The 27,759-nt window shown below is 38.0% G+C and overlaps 2 protein-coding genes across 2 annotated transcripts; both read left to right on the top strand.

Annotated features, from left to right (window-relative positions):
- The first annotated feature begins 1,177 nt into the window (after positions 1-1,177).
- Positions 1,178-19,069, top strand: LOC132097674 (kelch-like protein 12). Its single transcript, XM_059503543.1, has 12 exons — positions 1,178-1,374; positions 2,176-2,414; positions 7,839-7,992; positions 11,863-12,080; positions 14,681-14,830; positions 15,741-15,855; positions 16,030-16,136; positions 16,312-16,507; positions 16,889-17,047; positions 17,229-17,327; positions 17,796-17,982; positions 18,104-19,069. Exons 2-12 carry the CDS (start codon positions 2,232-2,234, stop codon positions 18,228-18,230), a joined length of 1,695 nt encoding a protein of 564 aa, XP_059359526.1. The 5' UTR covers positions 1,178-1,374; positions 2,176-2,231; the 3' UTR covers positions 18,231-19,069.
- A 697-nt stretch (positions 19,070-19,766) lies between these two features.
- On the top strand, positions 19,767-25,552 carry LOC132097675 (tubulin alpha-8 chain-like). The gene is made up of 5 exons (XM_059503544.1): positions 19,767-19,926; positions 22,292-22,514; positions 22,767-22,915; positions 24,185-24,865; positions 24,948-25,552. The coding sequence occupies exons 1-5, from the start codon at positions 19,924-19,926 to the stop codon at positions 25,239-25,241; spliced, it is 1,350 nt and encodes a 449-aa protein (XP_059359527.1). The 5' UTR covers positions 19,767-19,923; the 3' UTR covers positions 25,242-25,552.
- Positions 25,553-27,759: the final 2,207 nt, after the last annotated feature.

Here is a 27,759-nt window from a genome sequence, read left to right on the forward strand (position 1 = left end):
ATGGGAAACATGTTTGTCATCAAACTGGGGAAAGACTGAACCCAAAGTGCTTAAAGTCAGTGAAAGGTGAAGGAGAAAGTGTCATTGTCTGGGGGATGTTTTCTTCTGCAGGAGTCAGGCCTCTTATACAGCTACATGGCAGAGTGAATGCAAATGTTTATCAGAACCTCAACATGCAGTTTCTTCCCTGCATTCATCGCCCAATCAGCCAGAAAATCTAATGATGGACAATGTCCCTGTCACACTGCAAAACAGGAAAACATTGAAATAATGAAAAGATTGAGTCAGAGTCCTGAACTAAACCAGACTGAAAATAGCTGTTTCGCTAATTTGGATCACTGCGTTTTACACAAAATAACGTGTTATTGTTGGAAAGCTTTGGTTATATTGTGAAACACTCTTTAACTAGCACGATATAGCAGCCCACAACTAAAATTCCTTCAAATTTTGAACCTTGAAGATTACATTTATTTCTGAAAAAAGTTCATAAATTGTTCTCTAATTGTGATCTCCACTGTGAGTGTGTGTTCATATGTATATAAATATATTTTAGTTTTAGAAAATTTAGTATTCAACTTATTTCAGTTAGGTACCAAAGCTAACCAAAGCTTGAGGTTCTTCTAATATTTATCAGAAAACCTACAATGTAGTACACAAATCTAACACTGTCGTTAAGGCCTAACTTGAACAACAATCATGACAGATTTTAGTCATGACAGGTATGTTTGTTAAAAGATTGCATGACTACTTTTCACTTGAAATTATTGTTCAAACGGAGCTGTTCAGTTTGTAGTCTGAAAATGGAAAATGACTTGAAAGTTTCCATTGAGGACTGTGGTTTACATTACTTCAAGCAACGGTAATATATCAAACATAAACTGTGTTTAATAAAAACATAACTTGCTAACAAATTGTTATATAAAGACTGGAACTGATGTCTAGTTCTTAAAGCATTTAAAATCCACCCCCTTGTGGTAGTAGGTTATTCAGGAATAGTTTTATCTGAAAGTTCATGTTGTTGAGTTGTTTAGGCTTGAGTTGTTTTATAAAACAATACATTTTACAGCGAATTAAAACGGTTTTATCATAAAACCTTTTTTTTTCATTTATTAATTAAAGGCCTGAATCTATCATATAAGATGAAGCGCGAGCACAGGGATCGCAATGCGCACGCGCGCTGATGACGTCGCAGTGTTTTGCCGAAGATGCGCGCTCACGTGAGCTCTGCTCTTTTCATTGCTGGAGTAAAATTAATTCAGTTCACACCTGCAAGGGTCTCCCTGTGAGGGGTGACAGCAAATGTCCAGATACACAGCCGTGTGCTGTCATCCAGTCCCGGTCCGTTTCTGTTCTGCTGTGGATCCGCTGGACGTTGTGAGTTCAAACTGAGATGTGTATGTGTGGGTTAGCATACGTTTTCAGTTAGCTTTAGCATGTAGCCTCAATTCACCTCTGTGAGGCTTAAACTCTCACCTGATTTACACCAACACGTTTCGATTAGGTTATACTAATAAAATTATATGAAATACGAAGAAATTATTCCTGTTTCCCATCTACTGTAATACACATGTGTAACGTAACTAGTGCCCTGTCTATCACAGCCTACAGGTACACCTGTCCTAAAGCGTATTATTGTTTATGGATCTACACTCACTTTTTAAATTTTTTTTTACTGAAAATGTTTATATTTCCAAAAGGATGGGAATTTAGCTGTTTCATGAAGAATCTATCATTTTATAATTTTACTGTTTTTGCAGTTGTCATTAAATATCAGTTCCTTTCTGTGATTTCTTTGGACGGTCTTTTTGGTTAATACATTAAAAAAAATAACATTCTCATCAAATGATGATGTACAGCTGTAAACGTTTAAGCTAAAATACAGATGCAGATATGGACAAATATTGTCTGATATTAAAGGAATAGTCCACCCAAAAATGAAAATTCTGCCATGTCGTTAAAAACCCGAATTACGTTTTTGTTTAAAGTATATTAGTAACCAAACAGTTTGATTCCCATCAATTTTCATCATATCGGCAAAAAATACAATGGAAGTTGAAGGTAACAGAAACTTAAAACTCTAACTCCAAATATTATATTTTATGTTCCACTCAAGAAAAAATTTCTTATATGTATTTGGGATCAGCTCTGTTACTCACTGATTGGTTGTGTCTACAGAAATCATCATCCTGCAGTGCCTGAGGTTTTGCCACTCCACCCCTCCCCCTGTGGTCATGGCGCCCAAGGACATCATGACCAATTCACATGCCAAATCCATCTTGAATGCCATGAACGCCCTGAGAAAAAGCAACACGCTGTGCGATATCACTCTGAGGGTGGAGGGCACAGATTTTCCAGCCCACCGCATTGTGTTGGCGGCCTGCAGTGATTATTTCTGTGCCATGTTCACCAGTGAGGTAACAAATACCCTCTATATGCACACTCATCTCTCACATATTACACAAATCACTGTGGTCTTAACTGGAGCAGTCTGTTCACCAATTGTTACAAATTATTAAAAAACTATAATGAGCTAAATTAATGTCAACAAATTGTCGTTGTCACTGGATCTTGACATGGCAGTCAGCAGACAAGCTTCAACATGTTGAGCTTTTGTGATTATTCAGTTATTAATGTTCGAATATGTGGCTCATGATCGTGCTTTTCTTGCTTCTCCTCATCATTTCCTGTCTTATTTTCTATTCTGTATCAATAAAATAAGCACAAAGGAAAAAATACATTTAAAAAATCTAACTTTGTTGCAGTTCTGCTCTTTTACAGTAGGAGGCAGTCTCTTTATTCTCAGACAAGTTGAAGTTGATTTAGAGTTACAAGAGAGAACTATGGAATGATATTGCGGACTTTATTCAAAAGGAATTGCAAATTGTATTTGCAATTGCGTTTTCAATTTGTGGACGCATAAAATGTGACATAATCCAAACGCAAATGCAAATCGCGCATTACCGTTTTCATTTTCGATTAAGTGAACGCACAGTGTCTGCCAAATTTAAAATGGAAATGCAAAGTCCGTTTGCAATTGTGTTTCCCATATCTTAGGAGCTATGAGCCTGTCATATGTAAATAGCAATATTAATTACCACATTTTCCTTTTCACTCTCTCTGCACTGTGCATGTAAACTGCCAAAACTCAAATGGAATCGCAATACCTTTTGCCGTTTTATTGGGCGTGTTTGCATTGGGAAGTAACGATCGTACTAAAATGTACCATGTTTTTACCAGGGTAAATATGAGTTAACGATAGTGTTTATAATTAAGCCACAGTAGCCACAAATGTACAGTTGTCTGAGACGTTATGAAATGTTCTTTAACATCATGAACCATAAAATGTAGTCAGTGTTCTGCTATTGTTTATTTTCATAATAGGTAAACACAGGCCACAAGTTAACACGGTCACATTTCCTTGATTCAGCAGCTGCACGATGTACAGTCGAGAGCCCATCTAGTGCTGATTCAGTGTAGCTTGGTATCTCAGTGGTTAGTGACTGTCATCTCTCACGGCATACCGTCTTTTTTGCGCGTGTTCGAAACCCGGGCCAACACAGACGTTCTTTATTTTTTTGTTTATCCTACTAACTTCAGCCGCCAAACGGGCGATCATACAGTGAGGAAAATTACAGTAGTCAAGGCGAGCTGACATGTTATCAAGTACGCTGCTGTTTGCAGAATTACCAGACCTGCGTCTAGGACTGTCGCGATAACCGCAAAATTGTAATACCTTTTTTAAAAATCACTGTCTTGGTACATTAAGCCACATTAAGCGTTTTCTTATAACGGTTTTCTATGGGAGGAAAAGGCTTAACGTGTTATTAAACGAGTTGCATTCATATTCAGGGCTCATCTGATTTTTTTATAGATAGTATACTTTATTAGTATGATTTTTAGTGAGTTTGGTCTGTTAATATCACTGTCTTAGTACATTAAGCCATGTTAAGCGTTTTAGAGTGTCTCCTGTCATCCAGCGCAGCTGCCCCCTCAAGCATCAGATAAGCGGAGCAACATCAAAAAGAACAGTTGAGACCGGCCGACAGTTAGGAGTAGCTGAAGCCTTTGCGAAATCTGTAAAATACAGCCGTGAAAGTAACAGGCATACCTGCTGAAGTCACGGACAACCTCTGCGTCAGTGCCCATACCCAAGAGAGCGTGAGCAGATAACGAGCTCACACGCTATCTGCTTGAGGAGTGCATCGACTCCAGCGCGAATCCACTGTCCTGGTGGGCCAGTGCCGCGATAATCAGTCTAGATTTCCGCTGCTGTCCAAAGTCGCGCGCACATGCATGTAATACATGTTAGAACTTGATTTCTTAAAAAAAAAAAAAAATTATTGGAAAACGCATGTTCTTGTTGCTGTTTGGCATTTAACAATAAATAAAAATGTTTTAAAACGTCTCTGTCAGTTAAAAAAAGCAACAATATATGCTACATAACTCAACGATAGAGCTTTGTATGCAGCAAAATCAGGATAAATTAGGTATGTAAAAAAAACACGGCGGTAATACCGCATATCGCACTATTGAGCCACCCATAATAACCGCAGGGGAAATTTCTTAACCGCGACAGCCCTACCTGCGTCCTCGCAGACATCACACTCCCGAGTCGAATGCACAAAGTCTGAACTACTGAGGATGCAAGTCCGAAATCAGCAGCTGAAGTTAGTAGGATAAACAAAAAAATAAAGAACGTCTGTGTTGGCCCGGGTTTCGAACACGCGCAAAAAAGACGGTATGCCATGAGAGATGACAGTCACTAACCACTGAGCTACCAAGCTACACTGAATCAGCACTAGATGGGCTCTCGACTGTACATCGTGCAGCTCCTGAATCAAGGAAATGTGACCGTGTTAACTTGTGGCCTGTGTTTACCTATTATGAAAATAAACAATAGCAGAACACTGACTACATTTTATGGTTCATGATGTTAAAGAACATTTCATAACGTCTCAGACAACTGTACATTTGTGGCTACTGTGGCTTAATTATAAACACTATCGTTAACTCATATTTACCCTAGTAAAAACATTGGTCATTTTAGTACGATCGTCACTTCCCAATGCAAACACGCCCAATAAAATAGCCCCACCCCTGTCACTTGATTGACAGGTTTCCGTGTAGACGTTGGAAATTCAAATGCAAAAGGTATTGCGATTCCATTTGAGTTTTGGCAGTTTACATGCACAGTGCAGAGAGAGTGAAAAGGCAAATGTGGTAATTAATATTGCTATTTAAATATGACAGGCTCATAGCTCCTAAGATATGGGAAACACAATTGCAAACGGACTTTGCATTTCCATTTTAAATTTGGCAGACACTGTGCGTTCACTTAATCGAAAATGAAAATGGTAATGCGCGATTTGCATTTGCGTTTGGATTATGTCACATTTTATGCGTCCATTAAAATTTTTTCATAACTTTTCCTGTTTCTTCCTTTTCCTGAGTTCCTAAAAACATGGCTCACAATGTTTGATGTCCTCCAGTTGGATTGATGCATAGTCTGTAGCTTAAAAAAAAAAATCAGTTATAGTAATATAGTGAAAATGTAACGGTTCTAGGGCTGCACGATTAATCGAAATGAAATTGAAATCGCGATTAGACAGAAGCTGCGATAGTCATCCGTATCTTTCAGTAAAGCATGTTTCTGTGATCAGTAGTAAATCTCCATCCGAAGACCAGAGGGCGCTCTCGTGTGGAAACTTCAAATACACCCCGAAGAATAAACCCAGGAAATGGTGAAAAACGTGATTAATAAACACACGACTACAGCAATATACGCTTTATCTGAGTACTTATTATTATAATATTCATTATAATTGAATTATGCATTTGTTGGTCAGTTTTTGTGTAAATGTATATTTCTGACTAACTTTTTGCACTTTTAATGTTAGTTCTAGCGAGAAATCAGTATTATAGTAATTACATATTAGTTTAGTTATCACAAAAACTCGTTCTATTTTGTTGTTGACCATTTAACTGCTACGCTGCCTCAGAAGCCTGTTTCATGAAGTGCCTTCGTGCAAAAACGCTGCCTGCAAAGTCATTGTCTCATATGGCAGCGAGACAGCAAGTCAGCTGCCTAAGTTTTCGGGTGCAGCCAGGGGGGCAGGGTTTCATTTTTTATTGAAGCATCCCTGGGCGCCGCCATTGGCTAGCGGACCCCCACCTGCTGTTAGCATTCCATTGACTCCCATTCATTTTTGCATCACTTTGATAGTGAATAACTTTACATCTGAGGCGTTTAAAGACTCCATTTGTCCATTCATTATTTCTAAAGAAACACAGAAATGTATAAAAGGCTCCATTACCTTGTATCTTACGTTGTGGCCCCGTAGAAGCAGTTTTTGTAAAAATAGGCTAACGATTGCATCATAACCAGCGACTCTCTGTCGCACAGTAGAGAAATTACCATATGGACAGGAGGAGAAGCTTGCAGAAAATCTTTTACTGTCTAAGAGGCAATAGGGGGGACGTGGAGGCATGAAGTCAAGGGAGAAACCCATAGAGAGTCCATAAAAGACACGGGACAAAATTGTTCAATAATGTCTGCAAGATTCGATGGGTGATTCAGATTTCTCTTGGCACCGTGATTAGAAGACTTACAATTACAATCAGACAGGTTGCTCACGTCAAATCTACGTCATCAAGCTCAGTTTGAGTCTGCACAGTACGCTCGACTCCCAGGAAGTGCGTGCTTCTAATTGACTTCACTTGTCTCTGTTGAATCCAATGGGGCCGCTGTGTCCATTTCTTTTACTGTCTATGGTTGCAGCCCATAATAGTGATTTCCTGGAGCATTACTTCTACTATGCATATGTGTTTCTGTTCAAGGGCGCCCTCTGGCTTCCAGTATGAATTAATCAGTTGTTTGCTGCTCACAACACCCTATTTTAGGTAAAAATAGACTTTTCACAAAAAAAAGGTAGACCAGACAAAAAATTGTCTGCGTTTTTTTTTCTAGGTTTTTTATTCGCGTAGCTTGTCAGTGAACTACGGCTCTGTGTAATAAATGCTGAAAGGAGGTGATGGAGATTTTCTGCTAATCACAGAACCGGCTTTACAGACATGATGTGCATGATGATCGTGTTCGATTAATCATGCAGCCCTAAACCATTACATACTGCACTCAAATCTGCAGAGTGGCTCTGACTTTGGGCAACTGGCATCAACTTCTCTAGACTGTAAATCTGGGCAAACGTTGTGAAGTGTATTCCTTTACATGTTTTGTTCATCATGAAAATTCTCACAACTTTTAAAATTTTTAAGCCTAAATGCAATCAGCAAAAGATAAAGCTATACATAGTCTATAAATGAACTACACCACTTGCATAACTCTTTTGGTCTTTAGAAAAAAACATTGGATGCACTTTATATTAATGTCTTTAACTATTATGTACTTACTTTCAAATGGATAATTTGATACTATCAACTTATACTTTTTATTACGTCTTGTAATTACATCTGTAATTACATCTATAATTACAGTTGACCATACCTCTACCCTTTATACCTAACCCTACCCCCAGACCTGCCCCTAACCTTACTCGTATCCTGTCTCAATAGCAGCAAAAGTGTTTTCCATTTAATTGTAACTTACAGTTCATTATTTTATTATTATGTACCAAGTATTTAAAGGCACCTAATATGAAGTGGGACTGAAACGTTTTTTATGAAAGTTTAATGTAGAATAGTTTGCGGGAGTGTGATAAACACGGTGAGACTGTAAAAGCAGACGAGTGAGTAGTTGAGAACTTGCTTGCTTCCATGTTTTGGCCTACAAAAATATGTCATGTTAAATGTTTATGTCTCATCATTTTCTTGTTGCTCTATAGCTTGCTGAAAAAGGGAAGTCCTTTGTGGACATTCAGGGCCTCACAGCTGCAACCATGGAGATCCTGTTGGATTTTGTTTACACCGAGACGGTGCTGGTTACAGTAGAAAACGTTCAGGAGCTGCTGCCTGCTGCCTGTCTCCTGCAGCTCAAAGGTACAAATGTACAAACCAGCTCAGCTCAAGTTGTTGTTTCTTTGTTATGGGATTTTAATATTACCAAGCCCATGTGATTATTTGGACAACTTCATGGTTTTCTTACATACACTGAAAGTAAATAACAAGATCAGCACATCTGAATAATGCACATGATGAAGCCTTTTTTTATTGTTTACCTGTGCTGATTATGATGCATTCATTTTGGTTCATTTTACATGTGGCAGCATGATGTGATTAATTGTGAAGGAGACAAACACAAGTACAAACCTGCATGAGATTAGGGGCAATTATTGCCACAGACCAGCTATTAGAGCTCAGCTGCAGAAGATAAAGATTACAGAAGAATCTGACTGATCTCTAAGAACTGAGGGTTTTTTTCTGTCTTCTGTCTCCATTAAAAAAATAAATAATTTGCATCCCATACATTGTTAAAATTAATCTGCAAAGGTTGTCAGTTTGCTCAAAGTGTAAGAGTAGTGTTGGTACACATCGCATAGCCATATGTTTTGCTTTTGTCCATTAATGTCACGATTCTGGAGCCAGGTCTAAAGAAGATTAGAGAACATATTCGGATAAATATGTAAAGACCCTTGGCTCTTTATACTTGGTCTGGTTCACAATAACTTGACACTTGCACCGAGGGGCTAAACTCTTGCTCAGAAGTTGCTTTTTACAACCCGAATTCCGGAAAAGTTGGGACGTTTTTTAAATTTTAATAAAATGAAAACTAAAAGACTTTCAAATCACATGAGCCAATATTTTATTCACAATAGAACATAGATAACATAGCAAATGTTTAAACTGAGAAAGTTTACAATTTTATGCACAAAATGAGCTCATTTCAATTTTGATTTCTGCTACAGGTCTCAAAATAGTTGGGACGGGGCATGTTTACCATGGTGTAGCATCTCCTTTTCTTTTCAAAACAGTTTGAAGACGTCTGGGCATTGAGGCTATGAGTTGCTGGAGTTTTGCTGTTGGAATTTGGTCCCATTCTTGCCTTATATAGATTTCCAGCTGCTGAAGAGTTTGTGGTCGTCTTTGACGTATTTTTCGTTTAATGATGCGCCAAATGTTCTCTATAGGTGAAAGATCTGTACTGCAGGCAGGCCAGGTTAGCACCCGGACTCTTCTACGACGAAGCCATGCTGTTGTTATAGCTGCAGTATGTGGTTTTGCATTGTCCTGCTGAAATAAACAAGGCCTTCCCTGAAATAGACGTTGTTTGGAGGGAAGCATATGTTGCTCTAAAACCTTTATATACCTTTCAGCATTCACAGAGCCTTCCAAAACATGCAAGCTGCCCATACCGTATGCACTTATGCACCCCCATACCATCAGAGATGCTGGCTTTTGAACTGAACGCTGATAACATGCTGGAAGGTCTCCCTCCTCTTTAGCCCGGAGGACACGGCGTCCGTGATTTCCAACAAGAATGTCAAATTTGGACTCGTCTGACCATAAAACACTATTCCACTTTGAAATAGTCCATTTTAAATGAGCCTTGGCCCACAGGACACGACGGCGCTTCTGGACCATGTTCACATATGGCTTCCTTTTTGCATGATAGAGCTTTAGTTGGCATCTGCTGATGGCACGGCGGATTGTGTTTACCGACAGTGGTTTCTGAAAGTATTCCTGGGCCCATTTAGTAATGTCATTGACACAATCATGCCGATGAGTGATGCAGTGTCGTCTGAGAGCCCGAAGACCACGGGCATCCAATAAAGGTCTCCGGCCTTGTCCCTTACGCACAGAGATTTCTACAGTTTCTCTGAATCTTTTGATGATGTTATGCACTGTAGATGATGAGATTTGCAAAGCCTTTGCAATTTGACGTTGAGGAACATTGTTTTTAAAGTTTTCCACAATTTTTTTACGCAGTCTTTCACAGATTGGAGAGCCTCTGCCCATCTTTACTTCTGAGAGACTCTGCTTCTCTAAGACAAAGCTTTTATAGCTAATCATGTTACAGACCTGATATCAATTAACTTAATTAATCACTAGATGTTCTCCCAGCTGAATCTTTTCAAAACTGCTTGCTTTTTTAGCCATTTGTTGCCCCCGTGCCAACTTTTTTGAGACTTGTAGCAGGCATTAAATTTTAAATGAGCTAATTAAGTGGATAAAAGTGTCAAATTTCTCAGTTTAAACATTTGCTACGTTATCTATGTTCTATTGTGAATAAAATATTGGCTCATGTGATTTGAAATTCCTTTAGTTTTCATTTTATTAAAACTTAAAAAACTTCCCAACTTTTCCGGAATTCGGGTTGTATTCCCCGAAGATGTAACTACTTAATTGGATTAAAGACAAACCACCATTATTTCACCAGTGATAATGATATATTTTAATTTAAAAGAACGAATGCATCACTTTAAGGGGACTGTGGATTATTTCAGATGTATCTGGTCTCCTTTTTTCCATCCTACCAGACTGAACTAAAGAAATTAGAGCTTGTTGTAATTATTTATTTATTTTATTCAATGCTGTTATGTTTGCACACTATCCAAGGGATGGGGTGTTTGTAAAGGTATATTTTATTATTAATATTATTTTTTTATTTATGTAATTTTTATTTGTTATGAGAAAGTATGTTTTTTTTGCAAACATTAACAGACACTTGTTATCTTATCTTATTTTAAACTTGAAGTAACAATGGTTGTTCTTTTTTTTCTGGGAACATGATACTTTCTTTTTCAAGATTCTTTGTTGAATAGAAAATTCAAAGAAGAGCATTTATATGAAAGATTTTTGTAACAATATAAAAATGTTTACCTTTTTAAACAATTTAACAAGCCCTTGCTGAATAATTAATTTATTTTCTAAAAAAGAAAGTTGTATAACATCCTTCTCTGAATACATCCAATTTAGCTAAAAACTCACTGTAGATATGTGGGGTAAAAAATACTGTTATTTTATTTTTTTATAGAAACAGAAAGTGATGGTTTTAAACAAATCAGAAAACATATTTTTTAAATATAAAAATAACATGAATCACATTCAGTCACTTGCCTTTGAAATGTGGTGTGTGACCACTCATACCCACTTCTCAGGATTAGAGTTTCATTTAATAATTTTGTCTCTCCTATTATGTTTACATTGGCCAACCACTGGCCAACTTTGAGATTGGAAGTGGAAGAAAAAGACGTGCATCGCTTTTAGCCTTCTAAGGAACACTGTGTCCTTGGAATTAAAATGGAAAACAACACATCGCAGATACTTTTAAGATCTGGCATCTATACCAATTTGAACAACATAAGTAGGGCAATTGTCTATTGTCTGAAATGGGATAATCTTTTCAGGCATCAACAAAATCTCTTGTGTACTCAAACTAGAGAACATTTCTGACAAAGGTTGTGACAAAAACCCAAAAGCCCTGTGACAAAGCCTGAAAGCTTTTTTGAAAAGTACTTCATCCTGAAAGTAATACATTTATGTTTGGCACAAACAAAAAGTAACTTGATACCTAGGTAACGCCTTCCCTTTTGTCAATAATGACAGTGGCAGTATCAGGCTTCTGGGTTGCTTTGAGCAGAAGGAAATGATAGTTTCCATTAAGAGCTGTATAACTAGCCAAATCCCTCAGGCAAATCCATTCTAGTCAGAGACCGGCATTAACGCGAATAATTGTTTCCTAGCACACTAAATTACCAATGGAAAAAAGTGTGTTCTTGAATCGAAGCAAGTTTGTCTGCCACACATAATATATCTGCAATATAAATCATTGACTTTGGTTTTCATTTCTGCTAAATGCATTTTCTTGATTTACTACTAATACCTGCTGTGGATTTAGATGTCATTCTGCTGTATTTCATGCAGATTGTATTTTCAAGCCAGTCTGATGTTTGTGTTTGTTCTCCACAGGTGTGAAGAGAGCTTGCTGTGATTTCCTTAATAGTCAGCTGGATCCATCAAACTGTCTGGGAATCAGAGACTTTGCAGAAACTCATAACTGTCTGGACTTGATGCAGGCAGCTGAACTGTTCTCACAGAAACATTTTGCTGAGGTGGTGCAACAGGAAGAGTTTATGCTGCTCAGTCAGAGCGAGGTGGAAAAACTCATCAAGTGTGATGAGATCCAGGTGAGATTGTCTGCATTGACCTTCTCTGCTCACATTCAGTCTGAACAAGTCCAAGTGCACTTGGGAAACTTTGTTGGCCATTCGTTATTACAACATTCAAGTCAGAAATATACAGAAGCAGTCTAAACAAAACAAAATAATATAATTTTACACCCAAGTAATATCTGAATTCAAAATGATGGAAATGGTTCTTTTCTGTCACTACTACACAACTAGTTACATGTAACGGCGTTATGTAATTTAATTACAAAATAAATGTAACCATAATCAGTTACAGTTACTAAGATAAAATTAGTAATTAAATTACAGTTACTTATGAAAATTTTAAAGATTACAAAAGGGATTACATTTGAATATTTACACACATCCACATACAGATTTAACTGATTTCTTTCCCAAATTGCACCGACTATTCTGAGACATATGGCCGCAATGCAGAAACATAGTCTGGTTCGTAGAATCCAGTCATAAAAACGGGATTGCTATTGTCTAAAACAGATGGAATATGCCACATTTTGGGCAAATAAATCAAACGAAGGTCAGTACACTTGAATCAAAGCATGATATGGACCACTAGTGTCTGTGAATATTAAGCCACAGAAGACAAAATATGAATCCTGCACTTTCTGCGTGTCTGTGGAAATCAGGCGCGGACTGGACATCGGGAGAACCAGGACAATTCCCGGTGGCCTGGCAGTCGATTTGGTCCACTATTTTTATATTATTATTGTATAATTGCCTGCCGAATGTACTAAAGCGATCATTTCCAAATCCGCCATTCCATAATTAAATCTCTAATAAATAATGGATCGGTTAGTCGCGACTGGCAATGGTTGTGCTCGCGCGCTCTCCGTGCCTCCGCCAAACGGTCTGGATCAGTCATAGAGTAATCAATGCGAGAGAGAGAGAGAGACCGGAGTTGACTGTGGAAGCGCACAGCTAGAGCAGAGAAGCAAAACTACTGTTCAGGGTTTCAAGTGCAGGTCAGTTTCGTCTGTAAAGATGCTTTTGTAGTTTTGCATTTGTTCACTAAGTCAAGCAGCAGCAGCACATTGCTCACACTCATTTAAAATATTGTATAAACGACATCATTATCTATTGTAATGTTACTGTAGTAATTTAGCTGAAAAATAATCAGATTTTATTATAGGTTTAGGGGGAGCTGCGACAGACAACCCCTATGAAAATTAACGTTTTAATATTTTGCCATAAATCCAGAGACAAAGGTTACTGTTGTTAAACCATGCCACAAATTTAAAATTTATTTACAAATTAATTTATTTAAAAATAAATACAAATGGTAAAACATTTGCAAAAACAAACAAAAATAAATATAAAACATGGTTACTGTACTTTTATATAATTAAAGCATAGTTAATTTTCGTAAGGGATAAAACATGACTTGTGTTCAGTATTAAGATTTTTCTATAAATATATTGTAGTGATGCACTCATTTTGACATGTAGGCAATTTAGAAAGTATAGTTTTGTTAAATCTTGAGTATTAAAGTCATGAGAGAGATGGATATCAGGGCAAAATAAAGAGACTGAAAAGAAAAATGGAAGTGAAGATGCAGTTCAGGAGAGAACTTTTAATTATTTTGCATGTCCCCAAACTAAAGATTTAAACATTTTTTTATGTCAGGTCCATACAAAACATAGTGTTGTCCATGAATTTGTTTGTATGAGTTTGAGATTTCCCGGTCTGAGATTTTTACCTAGTCCGCCCCTCGTGGAAATGAATGGCAAAGATATGTGGTTTCATTTACTACACATAGGCCTACTGAAGCTCGCAGTGTTTTCATCCTCTGCCGTCACAATACACGAGATTTAACTTGTAATCTGTAACCTATTACATTTCCAAAGTAACCTTCCCATCACTGTTTATTTATACATGCTTTCAAAACTAAATATTGTTGTTACATAAAACAAATTCATTGTGATTAACTTTAAACTTATTTTCTATAAACTGTTCCATACATCACCCTTTAAAAATGATTGAAATACATTCTGTAAAATTAAAAGAACTTGCAAAATCATTAACTGTTCTGTATCATCTAGAATTTTAGAGTTTTTTACTTTCTAACTATCATTTTCTTGGTCATTCATGTGCTTAGAACATATAAAAATGATACTTTCTACTCTTAAAGGCCACAAGTGATACAAAAGATTATTATAGAATGTACTCATTAGTTTACACACTTACTGGTCAGAGTTAGACAGTAATCTGCAAATTTGGCACAAAGGGAACCAGTTTAGGGGTTTTGAGCAACACATTTGACCACAAGTTTGAAATGGTATTTATTTTGTGTTTTTGAGACTTTTAGCCACTTTCAGTAATGAAGAAAATGCAGTAAGTGCAGACTCGTAAGCCTGCTTTTTTGTCTTGTTTTATACACATGGACTCGAACAAAAACATCTGCCTTTTGTGTTGTTAAATTCCTGTCTCTCACCACCGTCCAATTCTTCTAAAGGTGTAATTACAATGTTTGGACTTAAATTTATGGTTACTTGGAGAAGACACAGATATAAAACCATGAAAATCAAAAGCAACAAATAAAGTTAGTTTTGCTATGGTGTATCTGTGTTTTATGTGTGTAGGTTGACTCAGAGGAGCCTGTATTCGAGGCAGTTCTGAACTGGGTGAAGCACAACAGAAAAGAGAGAGAGCCATACCTACCTGATCTGCTGGAGTATGTGCGCATGCCGCTGCTCACCCCACGATACATCACTGATGTCATTGATATAGAGGTCAGATTCTGCTAATCAAATACATGCTGACTGCATGAATGTACAGGATGCTGCAGTTAGAAGCAAAGATGTTTAATGTTCATGGGGCCAACGTCCCCACCAGTGTACTCTGATTGAATTTATCGCATGAACAAAACAACCATACAGAACATATAGTTACACTACAAATATACAGAACAAATGAAATGCTCAACCTGTCCCCACACCCTCAAACCACAGCTAAATTACAAATAAATAAACATGCACAAGTTAAGACAGGAAAATAAAGATAGACTAAAGTAATAATGGGAAGTAATAGATCTCAAAGAAAGAGAAATAATTCTTTCAGAATTGGAAATGTAGAACAATTAATTGAACATAGAGTAAACCCAACCATGTTCTATTAACAATCTAATCAATCTGGGGCATTTATTTTAATTAAAGATAAAAGAAAACTTTAAAGATATTTAAATGAATCCACATTATCAAGAGGTAAACCATTGCCAAAAGTAATATTCAAATCAAAAGGAAAACATCAACGTTATGTACCAAACATCATTCATCAAGACTTCTTATTCAGTATAAGCATATTGAGTTAAAATTGGATTAAGAATGGACCGGACTGGAATAGAGAAAGAATACTTAATATACAATGTTTATATAGTTAATATACAATGATTATTGATTTAAAAATAAGTTTCTCAGAAAAGGAGTAACTCTTGCACATTTTTATATAGAGGGAACAGAACAAGTAGACCGAGGCCAATTAAATAAATCAGCAAGCGGACACATTAATACAAGGGCAGCTGATTTAACAAATTTAACTTTCAGTCCATCAGGACCAACACTACTATTGTAAAGTGTGTTTTTTTTGTGTGCATTATTGCATGATATTTGTACATTTGTATTGAGTGTTTCGTCTATTTTTTAGCCACTGATACACTGCAGTCTGCCTTGTCGAGATTTGGTGGACGAGGCAAAGAAGTTTCACCTCCGGCCAGAGTTACGCAGCGAGATGCAGAGTGCACGAACCCAAGCAAGACTCGGTCTGATGCCTCTGTGTGTTTTCAATATTTAGGCCTGAAATTGATCATCAGTGTATATATAAATCATTATGTCAGTTCATTCTTTCGCTGAATTAGTTTTGTGTGTCGTAACATGTTCATGATCTTCTTGTGAAGCCTTGTATAACTACTTTTTAACATTGGAATGGGTTTTAGGTGCCAAAGAGGTTCTATTGGTAATTGGAGGATTTGGCAGCCAACAATCACCCATTGACGTTGTTGAGAAGTATGATCCAAAAACCAGAGAGTGGAGCTTTCTTCCTGTAAGTTATATGTTGTCCATTGATTAGAAAACATTTGCCCAATGTCAGTGAGCAACAGTGATGAAGCAAACAGCATGTCTGTCTGTCATGTAGTATATTTTTAAGATGTTAATGTGATAGTGTAATGCTGTAATTTGACCAGCAGTTAATTTGTCTCAAAACATTTATGTTCCAGAACATTGCAAGGAAGCGACGTTATGTTGCCACCGTCGCCCTGAATGATCGCGTCTACGTTATTGGTGGATACGATGGCCGATCACGCTTGAGTTCAGTTGAGTGTTTAGACTACACAGCAGATGAAGATGGAGTCTGGTACTCTGTTGCCACAATGAATGTACGCCGAGGCCTTGCAGGAGCTACAACTCTCGGAGGTATCCAGAATGCTTGTTTTCTTCGTTTTTAGAAGAAGCTTTTTTTATATATATAGAGTTTTAGTAGTTTCTTTTGGATTCTTGGTCAAGGTCGGTTGTGTTTATGAATACTTCTAGGCACATGAGCTTTGAATAAAGCAGTACAGTTCACATAAGCCTGAAACTGAATCTGCCAACCAAACGAGTTCAGTGAGTGTGAGTTATGTGGGTTTGGTGGATGTACAGCAGGGTGATTTTCTTCAAACAATGTTCTTAGTCTACATCGTCTGAAGATCTTTCTCTTTTGCAAGTTGGTTGAGCAAACCAGCTGCGTGTCAATCAAAATGTTGGTATTTTCAGAACTAGTCAGGTTTAGACTGATTTTTTCCCCCCTTTTCACAGATATGATCTATGTTGCCGGTGGATTTGATGGTAGTAGACGTCACACCAGCATGGAGCGTTATGACCCCAATATTGACCAGTGGAGCATGCTGGGAGATATGCAGACTGCAAGGGAGGGAGCAGGACTTGTTGTAGCCAGTGGACTCATTTACTGTTTAGGTAATGTGTTTGTTTGTTGTAGAAGGTAAAAGAATATGATTTTGGTCTTGTGCTGAAAATCCAGAAATACAGTTGCTCATAACTAGCATACATAATAGCAAAAAGGGCTTGGCACAGACATGTTCAGATAGACATGTAGCTTTTCAGACAGTGTAAACATTGTGTTGTGTTGTGGATTCAGGTGGTTATGATGGTCTGAACATCCTGAATTCTGTAGAGCGGTATGACCCTCACACAGGACACTGGACCAGCGTCACTCCCATGGCCAACAAACGCTCAGGTACTCTCACATAAGAATCTTTTTTAACATGTTAAAGGAATAGTTCACCCAAAAATAAAAATTTGAGCTTATGCTATGCCTATGTAATTTGCTGGAATGCCACTCTTTCATGAATGCGCGTACAACATCAAGCAGAAACTAGGAATTATGGTTCATAAACTTTTAAAATGCATATTTTTTTTACAAATATTTAGGTGAATAGAAACATTTCTACATATAGCATGTTGTATACACTTCCCTTCAAACGTTTGGGGTCGGAAAGATTTATGTTTTTGAAAGAAGTCTCTTCTGCTCACCAAGGCTGGATTTATTTGATCAAAAACAGTAAAATAATATTGTAAAATGATGTATAGAAGAGACAATAAATAAACTTTTGCCCTATATAAACTTTTTTTTATTATTAGTTTGAGATCAAACAATAATTTGCAGATCTCCACTGCTATATACTGTGGCTACTTTCATCTACAGGGGCTGGTGTGGCTTTGTTGAATGATCACATATATGTTGTTGGAGGGTTTGACGGCACGGCCCACCTGTCTTCTGTAGAGGTGTACAACATCCGCACAGACTATTGGACCACTGTGTCCAATATGACCACACCACGCTGCTACGTAGGAGCCACGGTCCTGAGGGGCCGCCTTTATGCCATTGCAGGGTAAGATGTCAGTATAGCATAGTAGACTCTTCTCTATTAGGTCTTTGTCTTGGTTACTACCAGAAAATAAATGAATGACTTAATCTTTTGCTTTGATTTTGCATCTGTGTTCTTTCTGCAGATATGATGGGAACTCACTGCTCAGCAGCATTGAATGTTATGACCCCGTGATTGACAGCTGGGAGGTGGTGACTTCAATGGCAACACAACGCTGTGACGCAGGAGTTTGTGTGCTCAGAGAAAAATGAGAAGAGGTTTAATTCTGACATAGAGGCCCTTTTTATATCTGGACACTGGAATCTGCACTCCCCTGTTCAGCGAAGCATCAGATCCCATTACCAGCCTTTTTATGGCTCTTTCCTGTTTTGGATTTAAGTTTTGTTGCCATCTGATCTCAGTCCTTGTTTTCCCTTAATGAGGGATAAAACACTAACTTTATGATACAGTCAACTTGTGTTTTGCCACCATGTTTTTGTCGTCTTCATAGAGACTCTGTGATTTTTGGTTCCCTGAGAGATTCACTCAGTTGGGTCCTTTAAAGTGCAATATAATAATCTACTGGTGTTGAAATGTCTCAGAGAAGAGACAAGTATGTGTATGCCTTACTGCCCTAGTGACTGAATCCTTCCTGAAGAAGTGAACATTGCCAGATTCTTTAGGATGTGACAACAGAGGTGCTTTGTGTAATCTGTGTCAATCCTGTCTTTGACATCCGTTTTGACAAAGTCACCATCATCTCTGGTTGCTGGGGCTCGTCACATTGACTCAACCCTTTATATATATGTGCCTGAAGCACCAGGGATTTTTCCATTTTCGTGTATAGAAACATCAGTAAGAAATCATGAAGCCAGTGTGCTGGTGTTTTAAGTGTGTTTAGTAGTGTCAATCTGAATGCACGGGTGAATTTAGTAGTGCTCTCTCAGTGAAACCGTGTTGTTAGATACTGGAAATTTACCCATTTATATGAATGAAGGATGACTTGCATGGTGGATGTTCTGCAGTATTTCATTGATGTGGTATGCAGTTTTAATAGTGTGGCTCCATGATAAAGACAATAAAGGAAATGTCTGTTTATCATTTAACACAATTGAGGTGTACATCATCGGCTCACCTGTGAGAAGATTTTTTGCCATAGCTGCACATCCTTAGCCAAAATTACAAAAACATTTCAATGCTTTTTGTAAGGGGTCTGGTAATTTTGCGGTAATTTCATACATCATTTAAAGACCCATCAAAATAGGTTTATATATTTATTTATTGTGCTTACGACGTATTTCTTATTGGAACGGGAAATTTGGGGTGGTATGTATTTAATGCCGTCTTCAAGTGCACCTTGGCAACTCATACCATTCAAAAAGGAAAACATGGAAGTAGCGTAAATACAGTAAAAATATTATTTTGTAAACAATAAAACCCAGAAAACTACTGATTTCAAAAGTGAGTTAAAAATAATAATTTCTATGATTTTTTAAATAAATTTCATCACTGCCTTTTTTGTTTTACTTTCGGTGAATTGCTCACTGAACAAAGATTGTAAATATTTTGGCGTTGATAGTTTATTTGTCTGTCAGATTAAATTTGAACTTTCTTAAGAAACCTCCCCCTTTTGTGAATGTGAAGAAGGAAAATGCAGAGACGTTCGCCCTCGACTCCAGAAGAACGGTGTTGCAATACTTTCAAATATAAAGACGAGAGTTTGGTTACACCAATCGTATGGCGAGGAGGGTGCGCCTGGCCAATCGCGCTTTGCGGCGGGCGGTGTTTGTTCACGCTCTTATATAGACGGAAGCGCGCATTTTGGACCCCTCATTGCTGTGTTGGCGGAGATACGTTACGCGTCTGCAGTCAACGGAGCTCAAAAACTACTTTTCTTTGCTATTTTGCACTGAATTACTTTTCAACGTTTTCTTAAAAACTTGATTCCACGAAACCTAAGGCAAAATGGTAAGTGCGATTCCAGTCTTTAAAATTTTATTCTTTACAGCTTTAATAATAAAAAGTCAAATGTGGTCTTTCCCACCAAAACGAGTTATTTTTGAAGTTGCGCATTATTTAACTGTTTAATTTAGTAGTCGTGTGGCTGTTGTTGAAACATCTTAAAGGGCCAGTTGACTTAAATGTAAACGTACTGTCATTCAATATGACTTTCGCTCTTCCGTGGACCGCAAAATTACATTTTGTAAAGACTTAACGTTAACTTACATCCTTCATTCACGTTCAAAAAGATGCGACCTTTCGTATCTTCCGTGTATTCGTTTTCACGTGAAATAATTCGTGTGCGCAATGCAGAAAGTACGACACACTTTGAAAGCGATTTTCCCCCGGCCGGTATATATGGTTTGATCGTAATATGATATAACTTAACTCAGAAGCTGGCGCGAGGAATTCGTGGGATCCCACCGCAGAAGGCCGTTCACGCGCAAGGTCCGGTAAGAGCGCGAGGCTGGGGGATGGGAGTCTGCTGACTGTTTTTCCCCCAACTTCTACAGAATTTCCCCCCTCAAGATACACTTGGAGCGGTCATTCATTTAAAGTACCGTACCGTTACTCGTTTTGGTCGTCGCTTTGATGTTGGTGGGTGAATAATAATTCTCTTGTATCTCTATTACGCCACAGCTCAGGTTACTGGCTCCTTCCTGTCGCCCATTTTGCGATAAAGCACGAGAGATCAGAGAACACGCACTCAGAGTCACTTTACTACTTTTAACCTTAACCTGAAAGATCTTGTGCTTGTTTCAAAAACATTCTTATTTGGATGTGCTTGAGATACCAGCTTTTCACCTGGACACTTAAGGATATAGTTCACCCAATATTTATAATTCTGTCCTTTGTTCAAAACCTGTTGCATTTTTACGCAAATGGGGATATTAGGCAAAATTTACAAGTTTCAGTCATCTTGCAAGTAATTGAATTCATTTCCCCCTCTATATAAAGGAATTGAATGGTGACGGAATTTTTTTTTATTTTTTTGTTCCACTGAAGAAAGTCACACAGGTTTGGAGCATTCTCGAAACATTATTTTATCACGACGAAGGGACATGCATTGTGCAAATAATTTCTGAGAGATTCAGGAAGTACATATTTACCGGATATAAGTGTTCAGATCAGACCAAATAATGATTAATTCAATGCAAGAATGTCCTCCGTTTTCCAGGTTTGGTTTCTTCGTGCAGTTAACCCTGACCTTTCACTTATGAATTATACGATTACTACTGTAATTATAGTTTAGCTCAAGGTTCAAAGGCAACATCCAACATTCAGTTAACTCCAACTTGACCGACACTAGAAACATTTTTAAATATATTAGCTGCCTGGAAAAAGAGTAACGGCTTGGGACACAAACGTTTTAGATCAGGTTTTAAAAAAGAAAAAAAAAAACCTTCTACATTGAGAAAAAGTCTAGCCGTGATGTACTTAAGATTAATTTATTAATAATGCTTGGAGCCACTTAGAGCCTCTTTTCAGGGCTTAAAGTTCTCTGGCACTGTGCTGGATTTCCTGCGAGCAGCGTTTGGCTGTGGGGGAAAAATAATCCTACGTTTAAAAAAAATTAAAAGTTTGCTTGTGACTAAATATTAAAAAGTTGATGGATTTAAACATCGTTTAATCACGCTGTAAAGTGAAACATCACCAGGTTGTTTGCGCCCTCTGCAGGTATTTGTTTTAATACATAATGTGCTTGGTTGTGTGTTCTGTTGTTCAATACAATCATGTAATTTCCTGGTTTTGATATTTTATTTGAACCAACTATTATAGCCTCATCGTTAGTTTATATAAATAGTCACACTAAAGCCTGGTTTTCAACCAGGTCTATTTGTTACAAAAAATATCAGATTATTCATTATCAAAATAATCAGAAGATTACTTAATTACCAAAAGAATCATTAGTTACAGCCCTAGATTAATACAAATATTTTGAAATACAACTGCATTATTTAACTTTTTGTAATTAAAGGACAAATATCTTGTCTTAAAAATAGTATTAAAATATCATCACGTTTAAGTAAACAAAGTATCTGCATTTTGTCTCATCTCGTGGATTGTCACATCCCAATGTTGATAAGCAGTGATATAGCTCTTAATTTTCCAAGTGTATGATACAGCTTTCATTCTTTAGTTTAGGTCAACCATATATTCATGAAAAAAGAAAATCAGTTTGAATTAAGACAGCAATTACTTTGCCACAGTAGCCTTTCAAATGTTAAAGTTGCCGCAGTCATTTCTTGCTTTGCATGTGTTGCACCGCCCCCAGAAAAAAGTTCAGGATCAGGGATTTTTGCTTTAACCCCTGCTCTTTTTCTTTGTGCAGCGTGAGTGCATCTCCATACATGTGGGCCAGGCTGGAGTACAGATTGGCAATGCATGCTGGGAGTTGTATTGCCTGGAGCATGGCATCCAGCCTGATGGCAATATGCCGAGTGATAAGATCATTAGTAAAAGAGACGACTCCTTCAGCACTTTCTTCAGTGAGACTGGCTCTGGGAAGCATGTGCCACGATCTGTGTTTGTGGATCTGGAGCCTTCAGTCATTGGTGGGGGATTATTTATTATTATTTTTTATTTTTTTCATTGTTGGTTTAATAAATGATTCCAATTAAACGATCAATCGTCATAAAACTAAGCTTGTAGCAAATCTTTGTTTTATGACACCTGAAATGTTAAAATTAATGTGTGCATTATGTCCAACATCCAGAGTGCAGTAGTTTCAAAAAGTGTAAATGGCTGGTTTTATGTTTTAAAGAGCTGGATTTCAAAAATAAATGTAAATTGTATTTTTGTTTCAGATGAGGTCAGGACTGGGACCTACAGACAGCTGTTTCACCCAGAACAGCTCATCTCTGGGAAAGAAGATGCAGCCAACAATTACGCCCGCGGCCATTACACCGTTGGCAAGGAAATCATTGATATAGTGCTGGAGCGTGTCCGGAAACTGGTATGAATTATGATTGAGCTACAGAGAAATGCAAAGTAGGGACGTACTAATAAGACGATAAAAGTGTTCATGTTATGGCCATTATTTTTTTTCTCCTATTCGTTAAAAGTAACAAACAAATAGAAATTAATCTTTTAAAATGCTACTAGTGATTTTTGGCTGTCACAACTTCATGTACAGTATGAAAAATGTATATTCTGAGCTTCACTAATACATTTAATTTAGTTAATTTTAATATTTATATTTAAATACGTAATGGAAATGCATTTATTCTTTGCCACGAGGTGGCGCTTTTGCGGTTTCCCCTGGTAAGCTGTACACAAAGCAGCTCAGCACTCATAAACTCTGCTTTATCAAGAATTATAGATAAAAAGAAATTAATATGCCAACAACATGGTTCAGAGGACAGTCGGTTCCCTTGAGATGCATTCAAATAAAGACTTGTTTTGACTTGAAACATGCAGCGCTCATATTTATTCAATGACATCATTGCCTTTTGAAGTTTAATCCGGCCACATCGCGACTCTTTTCTTACCCTCCCCAACTGTAAGACATCTTGATATCATAATTAAAACATTTCTTATACTATTTAACTTATTTAAAACTTTTTAGATATCTTTTTAAGATGGCCCGTTGGGCACGGCAGTGATTAATTTTGGTAGCCCAACTGGAAAACGCAATAGCCCCGGGGACGTGGCAATTTTACGACCCCTGCGATCGCTGACAGACATCACTATGTTGAGCCTGCATTGTGATTTCCCCACCCCAGTTCTGCAATCTGTTGCTTCCTAATTCCGTGTTAGGAAAGTAAATTAAGTGTACTATGGAACCCCTAAAGGGAATAAATAGCCTACGAGATGGAAGGATTTTATATGTATTAGTGCTGGGCAACAATTAAAATGTTTAATTGCATGATTGATTTTGTGCATTGTTATACAAAGAACTAATAATGCATTCAAAAGTTGTGTACTGTGCAGTTTTTTTCATCTAAAAGTACTGCTATATGAACAAAAGTGTAATAACAATTGGTTTGCAAACACTTGCAAATGAGCTGTTACAATAAATGATCTGTGGGGTATTTTGGGCTACACCCAAACCACGCACACTAAAAAGCCTGTCAAACAGCACCTGATTACTGAAGTAAATTGTCTTTTGTGCTAATATTGTCAAAACTTTTTAAAATCTTGTTCCACAATGTAGTTTCTAAATTTAAAATTTGTGCCGTTTAGACCGTGCATCTGATAACATGAGTTTGTTTTTGTTTTATAGACAGACCAGTGCACTGGTCTCCAGGGTTTCCTTATTTTCCACAGTTTTGGTGGAGGCACTGGCTCTGGTTTCACCTCTCTGCTGATGGAGCGTCTCTCAGTTGACTACGGCAAGAAGTCCAAGCTCGAGTTTGCCATCTATCCTGCTCCTCAGGTCTCCACCGCTGTGGTTGAGCCATACAACTCGATCCTAACCACCCACACCACCCTAGAGCACTCTGACTGTGCCTTCATGGTAGATAACGAGGCTATCTACGACATCTGCCGCAGAAATCTCGACATCGAGCGTCCCTCATACACCAATCTCAATCGTCTCATCGGCCAGATTGTGTCCTCCATTACCGCTTCCCTGCGCTTTGATGGTGCCCTTAATGTTGATCTGACCGAGTTCCAGACCAACTTGGTGCCATATCCCAGAATCCACTTCCCCCTGGTCACATACTCCCCCATTATCTCTGCTGAAAAGGCTTACCATGAGCAGCTGTCTGTGTCTGAGATCACCAGCGCCTGCTTTGAGCCATCTAATCAGATGGTGAAGTGTGACCCCCGGCATGGGAAGTACATGGCCTGCTGTATGCTGTATCGTGGTGATGTCGTTCCCAAAGATGTGAATGCCGCTATTGCCAACATTAAGACCAAACGCTCCATCCAGTTTGTGGACTGGTGCCCAACTGGATTCAAGGTGGGAGAGATTGACAAGACAACATTTTAAATGTTCTTTCTTCACACTTCATTAAACTTAATGTCTCCTCCTTTTTTAACAGGTTGGCATCAATTACCAGCCACCTACAGTGGTCCCCGGTGGAGACTTGGCCAAGGTACAGAGAGCTGTGTGCATGCTGAGCAACACCACGGCTATTGCCGAGGCCTGGGCCCGTCTGGACCACAAGTTTGATCTGATGTACGCCAAGCGTGCCTTCGTTCACTGGTATGTTGGAGAAGGAATGGAAGAGGGAGAGTTCTCCGAGGCCAGAGAGGATCTTGCTGCACTGGAGAAAGATTATGAGGAGGTTGGCACTGAGTCTGTGGAGGATGAAGAGGAGGGAGAGGAGTATTAAAGATACTTTAAGAGGCTGATCTGACACCAGTTTACAGTCAAGAAGAAACTGGTGATACTTCAGCACTTATAGCAGTATTTGCCTCTCCATTGCCAAGCTGCTTTATGAATACCCAATGATGGGTAACAAAGCCCTGATGTGTGTTTATAAATGTTGTTTTGTTCTTTTCTATACCTCTTTTGTCTTATTTCAAAGAAACGAGTTGCCAAAGGCATTTCTGTCTGTGAACACTTTTTGTAAGCTGTCTTTGTCTCTCACACATGCTGTAAGTGACTGATACAGTTTAAAAATAAACTTGTCATGTGTCTTGATTTTGTGTATTAATTCCCAAGAATGCATGAATTGATTAGTGATGTGAAGCTTTAGTCTTCATGATGCTTGACGTTGCATTTCCACTGGCATGTAGCTAGTACAGCACAGCATGTGTTTCGTCACCGCGCACGCTGGCTGACTGAATTCTCTTATCAGAAACCAATTGAAGATGTAAGATATTAATTTTACAGTGTAAACCGCTTTAGAGATTATTATCGGAGTTTCTGAGAGTGAACCTGCTGGACTGAAGTGAAAATGTTCTTAGCTAATGTAAACGTTCTATGCTCTCCTTTTGTATAATGCAAGCTCTTTATAGGCTTATTATTAATTTGCAATGGTTTTTATTAAAGGGTTAGTTCACCCAGATAGCAAAATTATGTAATTAATAACTTACCCTCATGTTGTATTAAACCCGTAAGACCTCTGTTTATCTTCGGAACAGAGTTTAAGATATTTTAGATTTAGTCCGAGAGCTCTCAGTCCCTCCATTGAAGCTGTGTGTACAGTATACTGTCCATGTATACCTTTAAGTTAAAATTACAAATCAGTCATTTTGAAAATATATCTGGTACTTAAGTAATAAGACAGATTTTTATGCAAAGTTAATAGATTACACTATTCGGCTACTTTGCCCTTCACATATAGATAAACTGACAATCTATAAAGGTACACCTATTTGAGAATTGAGATATTTCATAATATATTGGAACAATTAGAATTTTTTTTTTAAATAATAAAACCCCTGCTGAAAAAAATTGGACACCATTACAAAATTTGTAATAGTTTTAGGGAGTTGTATTGGATTTACTGGAAACTAATGGATCCTGTTATTCTCTACTGGTAATTAATAATAATTCATTACATTTATATAGCGCTTTTCTAGGCACTCAAAGCGCTTTACATAGGGCCAGGGGGTATCTCCTCATCCACCACCAGTGTGCAGCATCCACCTGGATGATGCAACGGCAGTCATATTGTGCCAGAACGCCCACCACACACCAGCTTACTGGTGGAGAGGAGACAGAGTTATGGAGCCAATCAGCGGATATGGGGATTGTTAGGAGGCCATGATGGTCAGAGACCAATGGGCAAATTTAGCCAGGATGCCGAGGTCACACCTCTACTCTTTTCAAAAGACATCTTGGGATTTTTACTGACCACAGAGTCAAGACCTCAGTTTAACATCTCATCCGTTGTTGTTCTCATCACTTGTTGACAGTATAGTGTCCCCATCACTACACTGGGGCGCTAGGACCCACACAGACCACAGGGTAAGCACCCCCTGCTGGCCTTGCTAGCACCTCTTACAGCAGCAGCCTAGTTTTCTCAGGAGGTCTCCCATCCAGGTATTGACCAGGCTCAGCCCTGCTTAGCTTCAGTGGGAAACCGGTCTTGGGCTCCAGGGTGATATGGCTGCTGGAGGTTGGTTGCCTCCTATTGGTGGCTTGTTAAAACACTACAGAAAACCATTTTTTTCCAAAACCTTTGTTTTGTTTTGTTTTTCATTAGGAACCTAAGCCTATGTCAGTTATACAGTAATATTGTGGCTGCTATGTGTCACATGACAAACATGACAGCCCCCCCCTCACTTGTGCCCCCTCAAAAACGATGACCCTGACACTAAAATACAAAATGATTTATCAAATACATGAAACATGATGAAATGTTCATTTTAGATTAAATTGTTATAGATTACTTCTAGAGATTGCAGTGATAGATGGCATGATGTAAAATGACAATGAATAATACTTAAAGTAGGTTCAGATTAATTTTAAAATTGTTCCCCCTAAAAGCACAAGTGGCCCCTGTCTGGACCCCACAGTTATTGTGGTCTAGAACTGCCCCTGCATCACACCATAGCTGTTTCCTAAAGCAAAAATGAAGTCCTTAACATGTAGGCCTACAGTAAAGTCAAGTCAAGTCTGCTTTATTGTCAATTTCCACATGTACAGTACATACATACAGAGAATCGAAATTGCGTTACTCTCAGACCCCGGTGCAAACAGATAACATTAACATTAAAGCCTAAAAATCTAGATCAAATGTAAAATGTAGATACAACTATACAATAAGGGAATGTAAAAAAAGACATAATAAAATTAAAAATAAAGTTAAATAAAGCAGCGCAAGGCAAATGGCAGATAGAGTGAAATCAATGAAGTGAACCACAGTGCAGATAAAAGATTTTTTTTTTCAAAGGGCTCAA

The sequence above is a fragment of the Carassius carassius genome, chromosome 21, assembly GCF_963082965.1.
Source record: "Carassius carassius chromosome 21, fCarCar2.1, whole genome shotgun sequence".
NCBI lineage: Eukaryota > Metazoa > Chordata > Actinopteri > Cypriniformes > Cyprinidae > Carassius > Carassius carassius.